Here is a 22,487-nt window from a genome sequence, read left to right as displayed (position 1 = left end):
TGTTGAGAAAAATCTGGGGACACCCCATTGGCTCAGTCAGTGGAGCATGTGACTCTTGATCTCTTGATCTCAAGGTTGTGAGTTTGAGCTTCATATTGGGTTTAGAGATGACTTAAAAAAAAGAAAAATCTTTTAAAAAATCTGGAGAGGCAGTTGAAATGGTGAGGAGGATGTAGACTCTTCATAGGAAGACAACGAAAGATGTGTGGGCTTTTGAATTTGGAAAGATGCTGTCTCTGGAGGGTGATAGCGTGCAATAGAAGTGTGAGGAAGCACCGAGTTGTGTATAAATCCCACTCAACAGACCTTGGTTGTTGTCAGGGCTGTGGCTGGGTGCCATGGGCTGGGACCTGTAGCTGCCAGGGCCAGAAGTCTTTTGAAGTCTCATTAGTTAGAGGGTCCCTGGTGTAAGTTTTCTGTCCAGTAAATATTTTGTATGTAACAGTATTGTAAGTTAGAGGAATAAGTCTGTCAATTTATCACTTTTGTAAGATTTGTGGAATTTTAGAGACAGAAGGGGATACAACCAGATAAGTGATTGTGAAGGCTGGGGCTGGCAGCTTTTTGTTTTTCTCTGCTTGTGTAAGGGGGTGAAGTAATTAGACGTGGAGTTGGGTGGGCCACATTTGTTGTGAGAAATGGGAGTGTGACCTGCATTCATGGGGTACCTAGAGCATAGACACTTTCCCTAGAGTCCAGAGTTGAGGTAGAATGTCACGTGAGTGGGGCCTGAGCCACGGGGCCCCAGGTAGCAGCCACTACTGGAAGGGTGCTAGACCAGTCTAGAGCCTGGGTATGTCGGAGCCTGCCGGACCCTCACCCAGAGAGCTTTTGCAGTAATTGTGCTGCTCGTGGAAGCGGCTCGTCCTCTCTATGACCTAGAGCTGAACTCACTAGGTAACTCTGCCAGGAGGGACCTCAGTGAGCCTGGGGAGCAGGATTTGATTTCTTCTTACTCAATGCAGTCAAAAGAAATAAGTGAGGAATTAGGTCATAGGTTTGTTTGAATAAATTGAGTGCATATGGAGAATTGAATATTGTAAGGACAGCTGAGTTGGCCTGGAGAGACTGCACAGGGATAGGCTCGTCATAAAAAGATTGAATTTGCATTGAAGGTTTTTGTTTTCTTAAAAAACTGGAAAGGTGCTTCTGTTGGCTAAATTTTCACATTGAACAAATGAAGAGAATACATATTAACGTGTAAATGTTACGTATTTCTTAACCTACAAGTTTCTAGTGGCTGGTGTTTTTCTAACCCATTTAAAATACTGGTTAAGCTACTCAGGGGTGATGCTGGTTTTGGCAGCATATATGCTGAAAAAGTTGAATAATACAGAGAGGATTAGCGTGGCCCCTGTTCAAGGATGACATACAAATTTGTGAAGCATTCCATATTTTTTTATGTTAACTGTACTGGAATTAACATAAAATGAAATAAAATAAAGTTAAAAGGTGTAAAATAAAGTTACATCCCAAGGATGTTCACTTTGAAAGGATTCATTGAGACATAGACTGATGTACAGTTTTCTGTATGTAAGATCTACTTACACCTGGGTGGCTCTGCATTTAAGCACCTGCCTTTGGCCCAGGGCATGATCCTGGAGACCTAGGATCGAGTCCCACATCAGGCTCCCTGCATGGAGCTTACTTCTCCCTCTGCCTATGTCTCTACCTCTCTCTCTTTCTGTGTCTCCCATGAAAAAATAAATAAAATATTATTTTATATTATTAATATTAAATATTTAAAATATAAAAATATTTTATTTATTTATTCATGAGAGACACACACAGAGAGAGAGAAAGAGAGAGACGCAGAGACACAGGCAGAGAGAAAAGCAGGTTCCATGCAGGGCCCCTGATGCGGGACTTGATCCCGGGACTCCAGAATCATGCCCTGGGCCAAAAGGAGGCGCTAAACCACTGAGCCACCCAGGGATCCCCAATAAAATCTTAAAAAAGAAAAAAAAGATCTACTTTAATACAGTGTTCTTAATTACAATATATATTAGCATATATGGAAGATATACCTAATTACTTATGGCAGCTGCAGGTCATCCTGAGCAGCTGAATGTCTCCTCCGTGATCTTCTCATTGTTACTGTGAGCCACTGGTACAGAGAGGAGACCAAATACTGTTTGCTTAAGTTGTAAAGTAATGAAATTAATGTAAATTGAAAGATTTAGTGAATGGACATAACTTTTCTTGAGTCAAAAATACTATTAACAAGTTAAAGTTCTGAAGGTTTCAAAAAAAGCCTTTTTTTTTTTTTGTAGTAATTAGAAAATCTCTGTAGGTGGAAATTAGTAACCCTTTTATTAGAGTTTTAAAAAAAGGTTTGGGCATTTTAATGGTTCTGCCAGAAATTTTTTTGGGGGGTGGGGGGTGGGGAATAAACGAATTTCTTTTCAAATGGAAGTTTCTGTAGTTTGGCAGTTTCCAGTGTCTACTTTTGAAAAGGGGCTTGCTCCATATTGTTTCCTCAGGAAACAGGGTGGGGGTTCCAGTTGAGATTGTTGAACAAATTCTGATTCCATTTTTCAAGAATGTGCTTGAATACCTTAAGATCTGGGGAAGCCTGGAGTCGGTGGAACAGAGGTCACAGAAGTAGGGAAGTTAAAAGGGTTCCTGAGGGTACAGATGAACCTAGTTGGAGAGCAGTGGTCTAGGGAGGGACTGTCGGCCGCCATGGTCAGCACAGAAGGGACGGGAGGAAGACGGGCGTGGCTGGGACTGGGGCTCTGCTCCCTCGTCAGTGCTGTGCCCTACACCCGTCTCTTCACCTTTCCCCTGCGGTTCCTCGCCCTGAGTGGGCCTCCTCTGCTCTCCACACAGATGTGTTCTGAAGCTTAGGTCATATAATGCATGTAACATGCCCAGCATGGTGGTTACACACAGGTAGTGTGCGTGTGCTTAAGAAGAGTGTGCTTTACTGATGTTGGAAGCCGAGGACTCTGTGTCCTGCTTTGCTGCATGTGCAGTCTGACCTGTGGCAGATTGTGTGAACTACTCTGTGCTTGTTTTCTCATCTCTGGACCGGGGATACAGTAGTACTTAAATGATAGTGTCCCCGTGAGGCTCAGATGAATTCACTAATAGAAGGTACCTAGACCAGTGTGTGGCACGTGATAAGCACAATAAAAATGCCTGATGCTATTATTTATCATCATTAACAGAGAATAGGAACATTCCTTCCAATTCTACCAGTTACCACTCTTCTAGATTTTACCTTTTTGTATTCATTTCCCATATATAATTCTGTCGATAACAGGTCAATCCTTGAGGTAAATTATGGTGTTTTTAATGAGGTGTTTGTATTTTTAGAATTTTCTCTATATTTCAGCTTCTCAAGACCAGGTGGCAATGAAGATGACATTTGTCCTCTAGTGTCACCTACACACTTTAGGTGGTGTGTCTTCAAAACATGTGACATCCCCATTTATTCAGATATACCCTTAAATAACCAGTCCAAAAGAGGAAAAGAGGAATGTCCTTTTTAATACACTTCTGCAAAAATTTGCTCAGTTGGGTCTCTTATTTTGTTTTTTAATTCCAGATAACATACAGAGTTGCAGTATTAGTTTCAGGTGTACAATGTAAGGATTTAACACTTCTATCCATGACCTGGCTCAACAAAATAAGTGTCCTCTTAATTCCCATCACCTTTTTCCCCTCCTCCCCCCTGGTAACCATCAGTTTGTACTCTGTGGTTAAGAGTCTGTTTTCTGGTTTGTCTCTTTTGTCTTTGTTCCTTTGTTTCGTTTCTTAAACTCCACACGTGAGTGAAATCATATGGTATTTGTCTTTCTCAGACTTATTTTACTTAGCATTATACTCTCTAGCTCCATCCATGTTGTGCAAATCGCAAAGTTTCCTTCTTCTTTGTGGCAGAGCAGTAGTCCACTGAATTCAGGCCACATCTTCTTTATGCATTCATAAAGACAGTGGACATTTGGGTTGCTTCTGTATAAATAATGGCTTTTATAAATAATGCTGTTATAAACATAGGGGTCAATATATCTTTTTGAATTAGTGTTTTCGTACTCTTTGGGTAAATACCCAGTAGTGGAATTACTATATCATATGCTAATTCTATTTTTGTTTATTTTTAATTTATTCTTTTTTTTTTTTAAGAAAGAGCATGAAAAGAGAGGTGGGGGAGGGGCAGAGGGAGAGGGAGCAAGAGAATCTTAAGCAGGCTCTGTGCTGACATAAGGCTTGATTTTGAGACCCTGAGATGGATGATGACCTGAATGGCTATAGGAGTCAGATGCTTAATCGACTGAGCCACCCAGTTACCCCAATGGTAATTCTATTTATAATTTTTTGAGGAAACTCCAGCATTCCACAGTGGCTGTATCAGTTTGCATTCCTATAAGGTGGGTCCCTTTTTAATATAGTATCTAGTTGTTTAAAAAGCTGTTACTTAATAAAAGCTGTCAACAAGTAAGAATAGTTCTTTTTTTAAAGATTTATTTATTTATGATAGAGAAAGAGAGAGAGAGAGAGTCAGAGACACAGGAGGAGGGAGAAGCAGGCTCCATGCCGGGAGTCCAATGCGGGACCCGATTCCGGGACTCCAGGATTGTGCCCTGGGCCAAAGGCAGGCGCTAAACCACTGAGCAACCCAGGGATCCAAAAATAGTTCTTATGTACAATTATTTTGTATTATTCTAACTTCTAGGGGCGCCTGGATGGTTCAGTGGTCGAGCATCTGCCTTTGGCTCAGAGCATGATCCCAGGGTCCTGGGATTGAGTTCCACATTGGGCTCCCCGAAGGGAACCTGCTTCTCCCTCTGCCTATGTCTGCCTCTCTCTCTCTCTCTGTCTCTTGTGAATAAATAAAATCTTTTTTAAAAAATAGTATTATCCTAACTTCTAGAAGGGAATCTATTTTAAGATCCTGATGTGTATGTGTTCTGACACTAGAGAAGAATAATTATGCAGATATGCAGATAAACCTACATTCTAGCCTGAGCATGTTTTGTTCCCTGTAGGTTGGAAATCCACGTGTAGAACTCACCCTCTCAGAGCTCCAGGATATGGCAGCTAGGCAACAACAGCAAATTGAAAATCAGCAGCAAATGTTGGTTGCCAAGGTGAGTTGTAAAGCAGAGGTGGGAAAATGTTCAAAAAGAGTGTTCTTCGGCGGTTATTTTAGATGGGAGTTACTGCATTCACGGATACCACTTGAACCATGTTACGAAAGTATTGAACAGTGTCTTTCTGTCTTTGTGATCTCTTCCGTAACGATAAATGAGTACTGCAGCTTCTTGAAGTTAGGAAGGTATCAGAACAGGACTCTTGACTCGCATATTCAGACTCCCCAGAATAGGAAATGGTTGACCTTCATTCATCAACTGGAGATAAAATTTGGATGAAGACACTGTTCATGGGCCCCTGAGACAATGACAGTGGGTTATCCAGGCTTCCCTTTATGCCACTACACAGAGTTTGTTTGGTTTATTACGATGCAGGGGAGTTAACACTTTTTATGTACACTGAGTTCTGCGTTTGTCGTTGAAATGCTGTGACAAGATTTGAAATTATTCTTGTCATGGACTAAAAAAATCAGACCTATCACTTACGCATGCTGGAGAGTATTCATGTTGTAATGATTTTGAATGTTCTGAAACTGCTGTGAAAAACTGTGAGATAAAGAAAATACGTAAACATTTCTGCCAGGGTTGCTTCCTCAGAGAGAGAGTTGCCTGAGAACCACTTTTCTCACTTACTGAGTGGGCATAGAATTCATTGTACTAGTCACTTGTTCATGGATATGTAACAGCATAAATTGAATTTGTTTTTAAAAGTTGTCTTGCAAATTTTATTGGATTTACAAGAATAAAAAATAAGAGTTAAGTAAATTGGGAAGTATTTTATCCCATTAATAAGATTTCTAGGATGAAATGTACATAGTATTATGCAATTATAACATTTCTAGTTTAGCTTTTTCTTTCCAAATATTGATCCCGAGTATTACTAATAAAAAGATTCTTGGGTATTTTCTGCAGTGTAAATGATAAGTTAAATCTAACACAAGTATGTGCTTCACATATTCAAGTATATGTGTTTCCTTACTTTAGAATGCAATGTGTGACTTGCATTGTCACACTTAATCCTCTTTACTTTGGTCTATTTTATGTCTATGTGTGGGACCATGAGTATTTTATGTCCACTGTTACCCTCAAAGCGTGTTTTTATATGAATAGGAAAAAGGCTATTGAAGAGTACTGCATATATTTATTTTTTTTAAGATTTTATTTATTTATTCATGAGAGACACAGAGAGAGGCAGAGACACAGGCAGAGGGAGAAGCAGGCTCCATGCAGGGAGCCCAATGTGGGACACCCTGAGGAAAAGGGAGACGCCCAACCTCTGAGCCACCCAGGTGTCCCTGTACATATTTTTATTTTAGGACTGTCTTGTTCTTGTTTGCAGAATTTTTCATTAGTTTTCTTTTTTTTAAAGAAATCGGTCTTTAAAAAAAAATTTTTTTTAATTTATTTATTCATAGAGACAGGGGTGGGGGGCAGAGACACAGGCAGAGGGAGAAGCAGGCTCCATGCAGAGAGCCTGACATGGGACTCCATCCAGGGTCTCCAGGATCACGCTGTGGGCGGTGCTAAACCGCTGTGCCACCCAGGGCTGCCCTTTTTCTTTTTTCTTTTTTCTTTGTTTTTTTTTTTGCCCTTTTTCATTAGTTTTGAAGAAACTATCCCTAAAGAAAACAAGCACTTCTTGACTATCCATGGTTACCTAGCAAATTAGAGGTTTTTTTTCCTTACTGATCACCTTGTCTGTTTTCAACATAAGACCCTGTGCTGGTCAGTGCCCATTTCCTTAAAGAGGTAACTAAGGGACCTTGGGAAGCTGCTTTGTGGCAGCAGGAAACGTTGACCTGACAAGCAGGAAACTAGGGCTGGATGGGGCTTCCCAGACAGGAAGGAGAGGAGATCGTATATGAGTGCATGTGACACACAGACTTGACGTTCTCCTGCTGGGAGATGTTCTGAGGAAGCATCTTGATAAACCAAGCGGTGTAGGTCAGCATGCCTAGTAAAATGCACTTGGAAACATCTCAGACTCTCACTGATATGTGCCCAGTAGTGTTGGCTCTGTGTGGGCTGGTGTTTGCGAGATTGCGCAAGCATTTCTCTAATATTCATTAAGATGGGTGATCCATTGGGAGCCACTCGAACCATCTACATGTATGACCGTGATCACATGCTTCAGATCTCGCATTTCCCTGTTTCTCTCTTTTCCCAGGAGCAGCGTTTACATTTCTTAAAGCAGCAGGAGCGCCGCCAGCAGCAGTCTATTTCTGAGAATGAGAAGCTTCAGAAATTGAAAGAACGAGTCGAAGCCCAGGAAAATAAGCTGAAGAAAATCCGCGCCATGAGAGGACAAGTAGACTACAGCAAAATTATGAACGGCAATCTGTGTACGCTTGCGCAGCCTCCCTCATTACCCATGCTCAGACATGGATAAAATGAAAGAGTCCAGCTACGGACACTTTCAGACACAGACTGGTGCCAGATCCTGCTATAGGAAGTGCACTGAGGTTTTGCTCTGTTACCTGCATCTAAAAGAACAGGATCAGTTAGGTTAAGTGGTTTGGGAAGGTCCTTGGTTGCATTTGTAATTTATTAGCTGCCCTCTGGGCTGGGGTTGCAGGGCCATGAGACTGCACTCATTATGAGGATCTATTTTAATTGAACAGCTTGAACTTCATCTGGGTAGTAAGATAAACCATACAAATGCTCACTTTTTCTTTTTGTGTGTGTGGATTCTTTGTTGTTTTATTATCAATTCGTTTAGTGCCTACTTTGTGTTACAGTGACAAGCAAGACAGATTGGATACCTGCCCTTACAAAGCCTTTGCTCTGTGGCTGCATTGGGATTCCTAAGTGGCCTGGCCAAGCTAGCCTCTGGACGGGTTGCCCTCACTAAAGAATATCCAGTAGTCACTGCACATAAAGTTTGCCATGTGGGCAGTCACATCATGTGTTCCAGAGGCTTATTGAAAAGTGTGTTGGATTATGCATATCACAGTTCTCCCCCCAAAGTCTGGCACTAGATGACACTAGAGTTGAATGTATTGAAATGAAGAAATCACAAAGCCAAAATAACAAAATACTCTGCAGAAGAAAAAAAAAAAAAGACTATCAACTAAGATATGTTTTTTTCTTTATTGCTGGGAAATTATAGCTGCTGAGATAGAAAGGTTCAGCGCCATGTTCCAGGAAAAGAAGCAGGAAGTACAGACTGCAATTTTACGAGTTGATCAGCTCAGTCAGCAACTGGAAGATTTAAAGAGAGGCAAGCTGAGCGGGCTCCAGTCTTACAGTGGCAAGCTGGCAGGACCAGCAGCAGCGGAGTTGAAGAGACTGTGCCAGGAGCTACAGGTGACTCGCAGGGTTTGGGGAACACTGACGTTAAGCATCTCTCAGGCTTTCTTCCTAATGTGGGCCGAAACCTCAGAAAGTGGAGACAAGTGAATGGCTTCTAGGGTAATAGTAGGCACAAACTGTGCTTACTACAAAGAGTTTTTAAAACAGCTTTAAGATATAATTCATATGGCATACAATACACCCATATACCGTGTACAATTAGGTGGTTTTTAGTATCTTCATAGAGTTTTGCATCCGCTACCACAGTCAGCTTTAGAACATCTTCATCACCCCCAAAAGAAGCCACGTGCCTCTTTGCCATCACCCCACCACCCCCTATCCCTAAGTAACCATGAATCTACTTTCTATTTCTCTGGATTTGCCTATTCTGGAAATTTCATATGAGCAAATCATACAATATTTTTTTTTGTGACTGGCATCTTGCATTTAGCATGTTTTCAGTAAAGAAATTCAGTACAGAATTTAATTGACAATGTAATGAACTAGGGAAAAAATTAAGCTTTAGAATGATATTCAAGGTCTCTGTGTTCACTGTGTTTTGATGAGATAGATGCCTGTTGTTACATCCTTGTTCCACTAAGCTGGGGCCACTCTGACAGACCTGCACAGCCTGGGGGACTGAAGCACAGACACTGATTTCTCACAGCTCCCGGGCCTGGGTCCAGGATCAGGTTCCTGGTGAGAGTCTGCTTCCTGGCTTCTTGCTGTGTCCTCACAGTTTGGTTCCTCTCCTTCATCTTATAAGGGCACTAACCCCATCATGGAGACTCCACCCTCAGAACCTCATTTCAGCCTGCTCACCCCAGAGGCCCCACCTCCCCATACTATCACCTTGAAGGTTAGGGCAACTTATAGGTTTGGGGAGGACACAGACATTCAGTTCAGAACAGCCCTCAAGATTTCCATTTCTCAGAAGTTATTCAGCAGGTGATTTTCCAAGCCACAAAGAAGTTCTACAGTTCTGTTAGCACTTGGCAGAAAAATTATTCTATTTTATGAAATGAAAATATTTAATTACAGAGAGTAAAATGCTTTTGTTGCCATTAAGTTCTCTAACATAGGTGCATAGAAATAAAATGTAGGAATTTTAAGCAATTGTTAAAAATACAGAGTTTTTTATTTTATTTTATTTATTTGAGAGCCAGAGAGTAGCAGAGGGAGATGGAGAAGCAGGCTCCCCACTGAGTGGGGCTCGATCCTAGGACCCCAAGATCATGACCTGAGCTAAAGGTAGACACTTAACAACTGAGCCACCCAAGTGCCCCAAAAGTTTTTAAGGATATTTGTGGTGAGGTGTGATTAATGTAGGATATTTGCTTAAATGTATCCATTTGCAAGCTTCCTGACTAGAGTCTAGGCTGCAAAGTTCATGTTGTCTCCTGTCTGGTGCACACATGTGAGTGTTCCTAGTACACGTGTGCCCCTGGAGGAACTTAATAAGCCTTAACCTTACAGTGCACATGGATGCCTTCTGTGGTTCATTTGTTTTTTTAAGTGCTGGTTACCATCTGCTAGAATAATACCCGTACATTCCAGCAGGCAGACGAGACCATCTCTTATAAATTTCCTGCTGCCTCCACGTAAGATGTTCATTCAGTGCACTGTGTGGAGTGGAGCAGACACCTGTCCTCTGATCTCTAGAGGACATGCTCCATGTGGGTGTCCGTGACATGCCTTCCCAGGGGCCATGGTCATGGTGTCTTGCATTCATTGCTGGCACCAGTCGCTCTGGAAATAGAAAAGCTGTTCTGGCCTCATCTGTGCTATAGCTGTGAAATAGCACAGGGGAGACAGTGCATATATACAGATACACATAAGTACTTGATGTTGCTTTTTCTTCTTGTTTTACTTTCCCTGGAAATGAGCATTTGACTGTTTAATGCAAATCATGAAAGTTGTATTTTTATTTTCAGATTCGTAACCAGCTTAACCAGGAACAGACTTCAAAGCTCCAGCAGCAGAAGGAACTCTTAAATAAACGCAACATGGAGGTGGCTGTCATGGACAAGCGGATCAATGAACTGCGTGAACGTCTTTATGGGAAGAAAATTCAGGCATGTGAGAAAGAAAATATTTGTGTGAGATAAACTAAAAATGATTCAGCACACAATTGTACATCTTCACTATAATGGCATTTTGCTCTCCTGATTTACCACAGCTGATAAAACATACATTGGCCATAAACCATAGAAAAAAATGATAGCAAAAAGCTCTCTTTCCAAAGCTACGTTTATTTCCTGGTGTCTGGAATCCAAACCAGCACTGTCCACAGCCACAGCTGGTGTTCCCCGCCCCTTGGCCCCCATGCAGTCCTGTCCCCTCCCTGGGTGACACTCTGGCTCTGGTGTTATACTCTACCACTGTAAGCCGTGCCATGTGGGCATATTCCTTGACCTGTGTAGACTCGTGTCCTCGCTATAAACTGAGATGTCCTCCCTGCCCCAGCAGTCGTGTGGATTCTTAGAATAACCCCCATGGAAGGGCTTTGTAAACTCTCAAGCAAAGTGCTATGTAAGGGGTTAGTGTCTTTTAAAAAGCTTTGTTTGGTATTTTGACCTTTTTTTTTTTTTTTTTTTTTTTTGGTATTTTGACTTTCAAAGGTAATAAATGCTCTGAAAAATGAAAACAGTACAGAAATAATTGAAGGAAAATGTGAAAGTCCTTTCCACCCTGTTCACATTCTCCAAGGATGATAGTTTTAATGATTCTAGTCTTTTGCTTAATAAAGATGAAAAGGTATTTAATTTTATTTTAAGATTTTATTTATTCATGAGAGACACATTAAAAGAGGCAGAGACTCAGAGGGAGAAGCAGGCTCCAAGCAAGGAGTCTGATGTGGGACACGATCCCAGGAATCCGGGATCAGGCCCTGAGCCAAAGGCAGATGCTCAACCTCTGAGCCACCTAGGTGTCCCAGTATTTAATTTTTAATTGAAAATGGAATTGTAGGAATGATATCATCCACACTGTTCTCCTCATTTTTTGTTTTAACTGCAACATAGGTATCTTCCCAGGTCATTACCTCACTCCTTTAGCAGCTTCTGTATAATATGCATGTCCCAGGGCCTCTGGCCCTTCGCCAGGCTAGGTGTCCCCCAGTCCTGCCATTACTCTTGGCATTTCACTGAGCACGAGCATCCTCAGAGTTTGTGGGAGAAGGGACCGCTGTGCACCATATGTGGCTGGACATCACTAGTGGCGTCAGGGTTTGAAGGAAGCAGTGCCTGCATGCAGAGCCCGAGTCAGGGGAGCAGCCATGAGCTAGCTGGGACCCTCAGCCACAGCCAGTAATTGGTGCTTTCCCAATGTGACAAGTGGCCTCTGGTCAGCTGCTGCTGCTGCTCTGAAAGCAGCTCTCGAGAGGCCAGTGTGGGCGTCTGGGCTTTGCCAGGGGTGGGTGGGTTAGGAGGGTGCCAGAGGAAGAGGCCATTGCCACTAGTTTGCGTGTCATAAGAGGTAGTGTCAGGGAAAGGCTTTATTTATAGATCAGTCTCCTCTTGTTTTTAACCAGAGGGTCAGTGGGTAATCTGTGTCACTCTGTTTTCAAATAACCGCTTTCCTTTTTCTCTCAATGAGCAACTGTGTGCGTGCTCTCCACACTTGCTCACACAGCGTTCTTTAGTTGTGCTCTATCAGTCAGGGCTCTTCTGGGAGATGGAACGAGGAGGCATAGGGAGACTGATTGATAAGTGCGGAGATTGACGTTAAGTGATTGGCTTGCATGGTTGTGGTGGCTGTGCCCCTGAACTCTGCAGCCTGGACACACAGGGGACTCTGGGTGCTACTGCTCAGGGCGGCAGGTTATCTGCAGGCCACTTCCTTCTTTCTCTGAGCACCTCAGTCTTTGCCTCTCAAGTCCTTTGACCTGTTGAATGCAGCCTACCCACATATGGAGGGCGATCTGCTTCATTCAGTCTATTGATTTAAATGTCAGTCTTAGGTAAAACATATCTTCACAGCAACATCCAGACACGTTTGACCAAATATCTGGTACCATGGCTTCACAAGTTGACACCTAAAATTAAGTGTCACAGATGGCTAGGGAAACGTGACTTCTTGCCTTCCACCTGATCGTTCAGGTGATCTTCTTGAAGAAATTGGTGACTCTGCAGAGATGTGGCTCCACCCACAGGTCTTAGGCACCTTTGGGCAGTTGTGAAAGTCCTGGACCCTCTCCCCAAAGTGATATGCTCATGTATGCAGAATTTTGCAAACAATTCTAGGAGCTTATGGATCTCTCACAGCGTATGTGGGGGCCTGTGAGGTATCAGTGATTCTCCTGTTAGATCCCTGGTATGGACCCTCTTGTTAGGCAGCATTACGTGATCACTGTTCTTGTGGCGTCCTTGCTGAGAATGGCAGAGCTGTCTTCAGGGATCTTGCCAGAGCCTCACCTGGTGCCAGGCCCTGTCATTGTGCCCTGCATGGCTTGTTCAGTCCTTACAGGAAGCCTTATCTTGACTTTACGGACATGGGCACAGAGGTTTAGAGACACTAAGTCACTTGCACTTGCCCAAGGCAGCACAGTGAGTAAGCGGCAAGGCAGGGTTTGAAGCCAGGCTCAGAGCCCAGGCTTTGACTGAAGGCTCTGCTCACCTAGGGGAGGGAGAGCATCCCCCAGGTAAGAGGGCTCCATGGAGGTGTCCTGGAAGCTGTTCTGTTCTGCCGTTAGCTCTTGTCTCTCTCGGCTCACAGATGGGTAGAAGTTATCAAAGAGAGAATCACTCAGATAGGATTTGGGTTGTGGCCCTTCTTTCGACGCTTGCCCTTTCTAGGTGCTGATTTTTCAGGGTGATAGAGCTTCCTAAGGGCACATTATTTAGTGGGCGGCTCAAATGAGAGCAGTCTAGGGCGCCTAGGTGGCTCACTCGGTTAATTGTCTGCCTTAGTTCAGGTCATGATCTCAGGATCCTGGGATGGAGCCCCGTGTCAGGCTCTCTGCTCAGTGGGGAGTCTGCTTCTCCCTCTCTCTCTCTGCCCCTCTGCCTACTTGTGTGCACATGCTCACTCTCACTCTGTCAAATAAATAAATGAAATCTTAAAAATAAACAAATGAGAGAGCAGACTGTCACACTATGATTTCTTTTAATTTAGGGGAATCTTAACTCTCATTTCTTCTCGTTTTATAGCTGAGCCGTGTGAATGGCACATCGTCACCACAGTCGCCGCTGAGCACACCCGGCAGGGTTGCTGCAGTGGGGCCTTATATCCAGGTTCCCAGTGCCGGCAGCTATTCCGTCCCAGGGGACCCTGTAAAGCCCCAGTCTCTCACTATTGCCTCGAGTGCTGCCCATGGAAGATCCAAATCCGGTGAGTGGCCTGGGTCCTCACCTTGGGGGAGAGCAACTGAACAGGGAAGGGGAGCCCTGGAGGTCAGCAGCCTCAGAAGAGGCCCCCACAGTGCACCCCAGGCTCTGCCCACCCTTAGACTCCCCCAAAGCACTTTGTCTTCTGGGCAGTGTGTGGGAGTTGTGTGCCACCACAGTAATGATATGACCCCACATTGAGAACACATTTTTTTTTCTCTTTATTGAGCTGAATGTCTTTACTGTGTGGCTTTTCAAACATGAATTACTTAAGACCCGATCCTCTCATGCCATGGGTTTTGTTTACCCGTGAGGGCATTTGAGCTTGCTGCTCCTGCCAGCACAGGCATGCCTGGGCAGAGGTGCAGCCTCTCCATAAGCAGTGCACTGGGGCTGCTCTTTCCTTCCACTGCTCAGCATAGTCACGATTGATCTAGAAGTCTACAGACCATCACTTTGACCCTTGGCTGCACTGAACCATGTGCTGTGACCAGCACCGTGCTGCCGCGTAGCTCTCCCGATGGGATGCTTCCCAAGCAAGGGCAGGTCAGGTGCTTCAGAGAGTCTCCTCTCCTTGCTCAGAAGAAGGTCGTTGTTTCTAAACATTAAGAAGCAGAGCTTCTTTGCAGTGAGACTTCTTTATGCTGTGCTGGCACATTTCCCCGTAACACACAGACTCTGGGAGTGCAGTACTGCTGTGCAGCGTTCCTTCACTGAGCTGTCCTGAGGGGTGATTTCAAGTTTCGTGGTAGATCCGTGCAGTCTCCTGTTTGCTCGTGTTCCCTTGCCTGGCACCTAGTCTGAGCAGCAACAGGTCTGCCCCTCCTGCAGTGGGGCACAGGGCTTCTTCTCACCCCGGCTCAGCTCTCTCCACGACTGTGTCTCAGCAGCTACAAGGAGCGCATGGTCCGTGCGAATCTCTAATGGCAGCTTTCTTGGGGAAGCTCTTACTTAGAGTTTGAACCACCCTACAGTGGGAGTAGATATATCTGTTCCAATGGCAGATTATTAGCACAGCCAGCTACTTCTCTGCCGACTTCATTTTACATGCTTCCTGAGCCGAGGACAGCTCCCATCCCCCTTTCTCTGTGGATGTGTGCTGGGCCGCCTCGCAGGCATTGCCAGGGCCCGGAGAATGTGTCCCACAGTTCAGCCATCGCCTAGGTCTTTCCACTATGGTGTAAGATGATTGGACACAGGCAGGCGTGCGCACCCCCCACACGGGGGACAGAATCTTGGCCCAGACCTGGAGCTGGGAGGAGAAATCTCCCTGGGGGGACTCTGACTCATGCTGTCAACTGTCCTTCTGGTTCCATGTCACACAGATGGCCATGGGAAGCCCAGAGTGACTGGCTTGTGGACAGTATCAGACCTCGACGTCGGGCCTGACTGCAACTCCTCAGGGCACTCTGCAAACCCGTTTGCAAACCGTATGTCGGCTGGCAGGCCCAGTGGGGGACTCTGGCCCTCTCTGATGCTGCTAAATCAGCAATCATTTGTTTTCCAAACTGACAAAGGTCTGCTCATCCCATCTAGACTTGGAAAAAATTCCACATTTCCTTCAGTAGACAGGTGTGGAGTTTGGGCTGGACCACACATACCAGCTCCTCCCCAGGAAGGGTTTCACAGGTGCTGCACAGCAAGGGGTTTTTTTATTTTATTTTTAAGAAATTAAGATGATTTTTTTTCTGAGTTCATTAAGGACTTCAGATTTGGCTCCTATACAAGAACCTCCCATCATACTTGAAGATAACCATTGCATTATAATCTTTTATCATGCAAATAAGTGATCTTTCTTCTGCACCCCCTGCCTCACCCTGAGGAAGGAAATTCCCAGTCCTATCTTCAGTCCCTTTGTGGCTGATGTCCATAAAACCTCCCATCGCTGTGGAGTTCAGAAGCAGCTGCTGGCCACACTCCTTGAGGCCCCTGGGGCTGGCCCTCCCCCCCCCCCCCCCCCCCGCAAGTTGGCTGGGGCTCTGTTTCCCCATCAGCCCAGAGTGGCCACCTCCATGTATCCTTGGTGAACCCATGTGCTTCTGGCCACACGTCCCCCAGTTCTAAGGTACAACCAATGGAACATGAAGGCACACACACTTCTTGCCTGGAAGAGGCAGACCAATCATGCGGAGCAAGGTGGTAGTTTGGACTGGGGCCTTGGAATGCCTCGCCAGCACCCTTGCAGTCTGGCCAGAACCATTCTGGACCCTGCTGCCTGGAGCAGTGGGAGACTGCCCCGACCGGGCCCAGCAAGGGCGCTCTGAGGCTCTGCCCCCCTCGCTGCACGAGAGGCACCCTCTGGGCTTGTTCTCAGAGCACCTGTGGGCATTTACTCAGACTGTCTCCTGAGTCGCAGTTCTTGGTGCAGGCACTGTTGCTCTAAGAAGAGCGATTTCCCTGCTGCTCGTGCTGGGTGGTGGGGGGAGGAAAGAGGAAGTGCTGTTCCTGTCAGAGGGCTGATTTCTGTCGGTTCCATGTGGCTGATGGCTGCGGTCTTTCCCACTTCAGCCCAGTCCTGCATCGGTGCCTGCCGTGGAGAGAATGGGAGCCTGAGTCTGGCTAGAACCGGACTCCTGCAGATGCTGTAACTTATGTCACTATGACTGCTAGGAGGGATTGCTTCTGCACCCTTTCTCAGTTTGGAAAATGCTTTGTTTAAAAACAACAAAAGAGCATATTTTCAGCAGCTTTCCTAAAAACACGGGTTCGACTAGCTTTCTAATCACTGCAACAGAATGATAGTTTGCTACTCCAATCAATGGGAATTTGTACTGGCCTCTTGTGATCTTGAATTATTCTAACAAATTAAAGCCAAATTCTTCCTTTAATGTGCAAGTAGTACAGGTCTAACCTGTTATGAAGTCAAAAGATAAATTTTTTAAATTGCTGTATGTAATTGGTTTTATAAGTCATGTTTGAAAAGTAAGGGCCGATGCTTATTTTATTTATTGGTGTTGATGTAGTGGATTTGACCTGTATTTAGATAGGGGCCTGGGAAGGTTTCCACGGTCCGCTGGCCCCTCACCTGGGTCGCAGCAGCCCCGTGCATGGTCATCGAGTCTCTGTACACATGAGAGAGATGCCTCACCAGCATACACCACCCTCGGGTTTGCTGTGTACCAGCCTGTGTGTGGGGAGGGGGGCGGTCAGCCGCCTGGTTCATGGAGCCCCCATCAGGATATGATCTCCCAGAAGATGATCTTTGCTTCTGGCCGAGGGTTATTAGGTGCTTGCTTCAACTAATTTCAAGAAAAATTTTATTCAAATTCTGTGTTCTTTTCAAGCCAATGATGGAAACTGGCCAACATTGAAACAGAATACCAGCTCTTCAGTGAAGCCCACGCAGATCAGCAGTATGGACTGGAAAGACCCAAGCATGGAGGGTCCCCTCAAGCAGGGGGCTGTCTCAAGCCAGCCGACGCCCTTGTCAGCTTTAGGAGCCACAGAGAAGCTGGTAGGCCATTTGTCTTTATCACAAAACACCAACAATATCATTTCTGCCTTCATCTTCATCTAAGGGGTGACAGGTGTCATGAAGCAAATTAATCCTGTTAGTGTCTAAATATGACCACATCTGAAGAAGTTCAAGGACCCTGAGCCAGCTGAGTGGTGTGCAGGTGTAATGCTTTGTGGTCAGGATTGTTCTGTTGCAGATGGGCACCAGGCCCTGCCGTGTTTGATTCCCACACTGTGTCCTGTGCCTGGTCGCCTTCTAATTGGAAGGATTACAAGTCCTACTTTGTATTCTCTAATGACTATGGATAGAAATTTGCTTAACTTTTAAAAGGGTGACTTTGTGTTTCTTCTTAACATCTAAATTTAGGGCATCGAGATTGGTAAAGTGCCACCCCCCATCCCTGGTGTCGGCAAGCAGCTGCCTCCGAGCTATGGGACGTACCCAAGTCCTGCTCCCGTTGGCCCTGGCTCCACAAACTCCCTGGAGAGGAGGAAGGAAGGCAGCTTGCCCAGGCCCAGCGCAGGCCTGTCCAGTCGTCAGAAACCCGCCCCACTGCCCCCCACGGGCAGCAGCCACCCTCCGGGTTCCTCACAGCAGATCCAGCAGAGGATTTCCGTGCCACCGAGTCCCACATACCCGCCAGCAGGGCCTCCTGCATTTCCAGCTGGTGACAGCAAACCCGAACTCCCACTGACTGTGGCCATTAGGCCCTTTCTGGCTGATAAAGGGTCAAGGCCACAGTCCCCCAGGAAAGGACCCCAGACAGTGAATTCAAGTTCCATATACTCCATGTACCTCCAGCAAGCCACACCTCCTAAGAATTACCAGCCCGCAGTGCACAGCACTTTAAATAAGTCTGTTAAAGCAGGTACAGTGGGTTTGTCCTTTTCTCTTGGGGCTAACGAACTATACTTTTCCTTAAAATGCCAACCCATAGTCTTACGTTTGGGCCACATACTATTTAGGATTAAAACTTGGATTCTTACGTACAGTGTGGCCTCAGATGTCTGTGTGAGATTGGGGTAAAAGATGACACACACGGAGCTCTCCCTTCCTATCTAAGTACCTGCCTCCCTGTGGTATTTGGGTAGCCCAGCTCCTAGAAATTCCTCTCTTTCTCCTGCTTCATGGAAACTTGTGCAGGAGCTTTCCAGGGGTTGCTGAGGGGGCTCTGCCCAGATGTGGTCTTCTCGCCACCCTGGCAGTAGCTGAGCCAAGCCCCTGGAGGGAAGGCAAGGATGTGTATGCTGAGGGGTGGGGGGGTGCTACCCCAGAGTCCACAGAGGAGAAGAGCCCTGATGTGGTGAGGGGCAATCAGCCCTGGGAGCTGAGGTGTTCTAGGAAGGCAGGTGAGAGAACAGAGCCTGGCTTCATGCATACCAGGGCAGGTGGTGACTGTGACCAGCCCACCAGGGTCCTGCGGGTCAGGCTGGGCTAGGGCCTCCATACACATTCTTGGGCGTGTGCTTCCAGACTCGTAGGAGTGCCCAGCTCCCCCAAGCCCCAGCGGAAGCTCACTGCTTGCTTGTGGCAGGACTCTGGCCCCGTTCTCCACAGCTCCTGGGCCTGCAGGCAGAGCCTTCCTGTCCAAAGCAGCCTGTGTTTCACAGCATGAGACTGAACCTGAGGGTCACATGCTCTGTAGAGATGGTGTCTTCCTCCTTGGACAGAAAACAAGGAGGGTTGGTTTGGGAAGGTTGGGTCTGCAACCACTCTTTTTCTTCTGTTTGAAAAAGCCCAAACTCTAGAAGCCCAAACGTAAAAATCAGTAAGAGAGACACTCTACATTCCAAAAGGGGTCGGTGTGGGGGGTTTGAACAGAGGGTTCCTGGGGGATTTAAGAGTAGGCCTCAGCAGCACCACAGCCCTGCAATCACAGGGACTTAGTTGTCCCTGTCCTGTCTCCTCCAGTGTACGGCAAACCCGTGTTACCGTCCGGCTCAACGTCCCCCTCGCCACTACCGTTTCTTCACGGGTCGCTGGCCACAAGTGCATCGCAGTCCCAGCCGCCTTCAGAAAGTGCTGAGAAAGAGCCAGAGCAGGACAGCCCAGCCCCGCCCGGAGACAGCGGCACCGGCACTGTGGAGAGCCTGCCACGGCCGCTCAGCCCCACCAAACTCACACCCATCGTGCACTCCCCGCTGCGCTACCAGAGCGACGCCGACCTAGAGGCTCTGCGCAGGAAGCTGGCCAACGCGCCGCGGCCCCTGAAGAAGCGCAGCTCCATCACGGAGCCCGAGGGGCCCGGTGGGCCCAACATCCAGAAGCTGCTATACCAGCGCTTCAACACCCTGGCAGGAGGCATGGAGGGCACCCCTTTCTACCAGCCCAGCCCCTCACAGGACTTCATGGGCACCCTGGCCGACGTGGACAATGGAAACACCAACGGGAATCTGGGAGAGGCCAGCCCTGCCCAGCCCACAGCCCCGCTCCCCGCTGAGCCTGCCCCATCTTCGGACGCCAATGATAATGAGCTCCCTTCCCCTGAACCGGAGGGCCTCATCTGTCCCCAGAGCACCCACCAAACCGCTGAGCCCGCCGAGGATGACAACAACAACGTGGCCACAGCCCCATCCACAGAGCAGGTCCCCAGCCCTGGGGCCGAGGCCCCCTCACCAGGGGAAGACCAGGACCCCCAACCACTGCCCCCCGCTGTGCCCCCGCCAGGAGCCTCTACGGTGGGTGTCGTCCTAGACCAGGGCCACGGCTTCCTGCTCGGCCAGCCAGTGTTTGTGGAGGACCTGCCCGTGTTAGCCGTAGCGCTGGGGGCAATGGGGCTTGCCAGACTGTCGTCCCTGTCCCCACTGAGGCCGAGGGGGAGGGCAGTACATCAGTACACAGCTGGGGCTCTGAAGAAGCACAGGGCTTCAGAGCTCTCTCTAGAGGACCCAGTTAGATTTCCCCGAGGAGGGGAAGCTGTGGCTGGAATTTGAAGTGCAGGCAACGGGGAGAAGAACCTTCTAGACAGAACCCTCTGGTGGGAAGTCAGTGTTGGTGGAGCAGAGAGGAGGAAGTGAGAGTCCGCTGTAGTTGGTAGGAATGAGTGGCCGGCTCTTGAGCTTGACTGTCACCCACCTCACTCCCCAGCACGGGTGCCCTGAAGAGCCGGGGCCAGCCCCTGAGCAGCTCTCCCCAGCGCTCTGGGCAAGGCACAGTGGGCCTGGCTGGGCCTGCGAGTGGGCGTGCCTTTTGATGCCAGGGGCTGCTCAGTGCTGCTGGGAGTACACACTAGCCAAGGCTTCCGTCCCCGTCCCTCCTGTCCACCAGGGCTTGGTGCACTGGCACGTGACCTTTAAGTCAAAAGCATCCTTCCTTCCTGGCAGACCAAACGGACCAACCTGAAGAAACCGAACTCGGAGCGCACAGGGCATGGGCTGAGAGTCCGGTTCAATCCGCTGGCGCTGCTCCTCGATGCTTCTCTGGAAGGGGAGTTCGACCTGGTGCAAAGGATCATCTATGAGGTGAGCTGGGGGTGGCCGCAGGCCAGAGCTGCCCCCTGTGCTGAGAGGTGGGGCTCACGAGTGCCCCGTGCCCTTAGGTGGAAGACCCTAGCAAGCCCAACGACGAAGGGATCACCCCCCTGCACAACGCCGTCTGCGCCGGCCACCACCACATCGTGAAGTTCCTGCTGGACTTTGGGGTCAACGTGAACGCTGCGGACAGCGACGGCTGGTGAGGGGCCCCAGGGCGCTTGGTCTCCAGTAGGAGGTGGCCCCCCGCTCCCCCCGCACCATCAGGACATGGGGAGGTGCAAAGGCAGGAAGGGGTGGGCGTGTGCAGCACGTCACCCCAGGCCGCCTCGCGGGGCCTCCGGCTCTAGCTCTCTGGTTCTCTTGTGAAAGGCACAGGTCTGATCGCGGTTTTCGTAGACCTGATCACGTTACGCTGTGCGCTGCACCTTTGGCAGATGGCTACTCTTACCCTGGTTCTAAACGACCGCTGACCGGTGCAGAGGGGAAGCGGAGTCCTGCTTTGGGTGGACATTGTGTGGCTGCCCACAGGGCCCTCCTGCTGCTGTGCGGGCCCTGGGTCTCCTGTAGGCTTCGTTGGGAACTTCAGGCACCTGCCCGTGGGGTTTGAACATTTGGGTCTTTTAAATTGTGTCAAAATATGCCTAACACCTTCCACCATCGCCCCGCCGAGGTGTGCCCGGGCTGTCGGTGGGGATGTCCCTTGGGGCCCCGGCCACTCGGCAGTGCACCTGCGGTCTGCCCTGGGTTAGGGGAAACCATGCCGTTCAAAAGACCAACGCAAACCGGTGGGGCTCGAGCCCTGGCCCGGCCCTGGACGGCCCTGGAGGTCCCTGGAGGTCCCCGGCCAGCCTGGGCGGTACCTCGAGGTGTCGTCACCCGCTCTCCTTTCCAGGACACCACTGCACTGCGCCGCGTCTTGCAACAGCGTCCACCTCTGCAAACAGCTGGTGGAGAGCGGCGCCGCCATTTTTGCGTCCACCATCAGCGACATCGAGACTGCCGCGGACAAGTGTGAAGAGATGGAGGAAGGCTACATCCAGTGCTCCCAGTTCCTGTATGGTACGCGGGGGTGGGGTTGGCCCGCGCCGACGCCCCTCCCCTGGGTGCAGGGCTGCCAGCGCGGGGTGCTGCTGGCCCCGGGCGAGGCCTGGCTCCCCTTGGGGAGCGGCCCAGCAGTCTCGTGAGAATGGAAGTCACGCTGCCCCTTAGGCTCATCCTGAAAACCTATGAAGATCCATGTTGTCAGGTTTTTGCCAGATTGCTGAAAACACAGCGCTTCACTGCGCAGATGGCCCCCCTGGGTGGAGCAGCTGGGGGCGGCGGAGGCTGGGCAGCACCCATCTGTCCGTTGCTGGAGCCCCCCAGGGCTTGAAGCCCTGCCGCGGCGGCTGCAGGCCGAGCCAGGGTGGAAGCGCCCCCACGGCCTGGGGTGACCACCGAGGAGGAGTGAGGCTCATCCTGTTCTAGTTAAGCCGCGAGCGCCACCGTCTGGCTTTCTGGGGCCTGGAATGGGTTCGGCGGCTGCAGGGCGTCCACTGCACACCTACCTCGAGACCCTGTGTGCCCAGCCCCACACTAGACCCTGGGGACGCTGCGACAAACCAAAGCGGGCCCCAAGCCCCTGAGGCTACAGTCCCAGTGACTGCCGTGCGGGAGGAGGGCAGCAGGAGGTCACCCGCCCATCCAGGTCCCTGCAGTCATGCGGGCAGGAGCTGGCGGGGTGCTCTGCCAGTGTTGGGGGCCCCCACACCCAGGAGCAGTCACGCGGCTTCCTTGTCACCGACTGGTGGCAGTTGTCGGGTGGGGGCCATTAGGCTCCCCAGTAGGAACACCGAGCACT

General features: G+C 48.6%; 1 protein-coding gene and 1 non-coding gene across 6 annotated transcripts in view; both read left to right on the top strand.

The window, feature by feature from the left end:
* The window catches only part of PPP1R13B (protein phosphatase 1 regulatory subunit 13B), a 90,119-nt gene that overhangs the window by 65,530 nt on the left and 2,102 nt on the right, over positions 1-22,487 (top strand). For 4 of the 5 annotated variants that reach the window (XM_077910737.1, XM_077910735.1, XM_077910736.1 and 1 more), the window contains exons 5-16: positions 4,995-5,096; positions 7,267-7,441; positions 8,209-8,405; positions 10,325-10,465; positions 13,541-13,721; positions 15,043-15,147; positions 17,002-17,171; positions 17,541-18,042; positions 19,086-19,852; positions 20,498-20,635; positions 20,713-20,846; positions 21,540-21,706. In XM_077910737.1, the coding sequence (XP_077766863.1) occupies positions 4,995-5,096; positions 7,267-7,441; positions 8,209-8,405; positions 10,325-10,465; positions 13,541-13,721; positions 15,043-15,147; positions 17,002-17,171; positions 17,541-18,042; positions 19,086-19,852; positions 20,498-20,635; positions 20,713-20,846; positions 21,540-21,706 (2,779 nt within the window). The remainder of the gene's footprint in view (positions 1-4,994; positions 5,097-7,266; positions 7,442-8,208; positions 8,406-10,324; positions 10,466-13,540; positions 13,722-15,042; positions 15,148-17,001; positions 17,172-17,540; positions 18,043-19,085; positions 19,853-20,497; positions 20,636-20,712; positions 20,847-21,539; positions 21,707-22,487) is intronic. The other variant, XM_077910734.1, reaches the window with a different exon arrangement.
* On the top strand, positions 1,291-1,399 carry LOC144321371 (U6 spliceosomal RNA). The gene has a single exon (XR_013387039.1). It is a non-coding gene; the product is annotated as a U6 spliceosomal RNA (small nuclear RNA).

Source organism: Canis aureus, chromosome 9, assembly GCF_053574225.1.
Source record: "Canis aureus isolate CA01 chromosome 9, VMU_Caureus_v.1.0, whole genome shotgun sequence".
NCBI lineage: Eukaryota > Metazoa > Chordata > Mammalia > Carnivora > Canidae > Canis > Canis aureus.
This window is presented reverse-complemented; position numbering and strand designations above follow the sequence as displayed.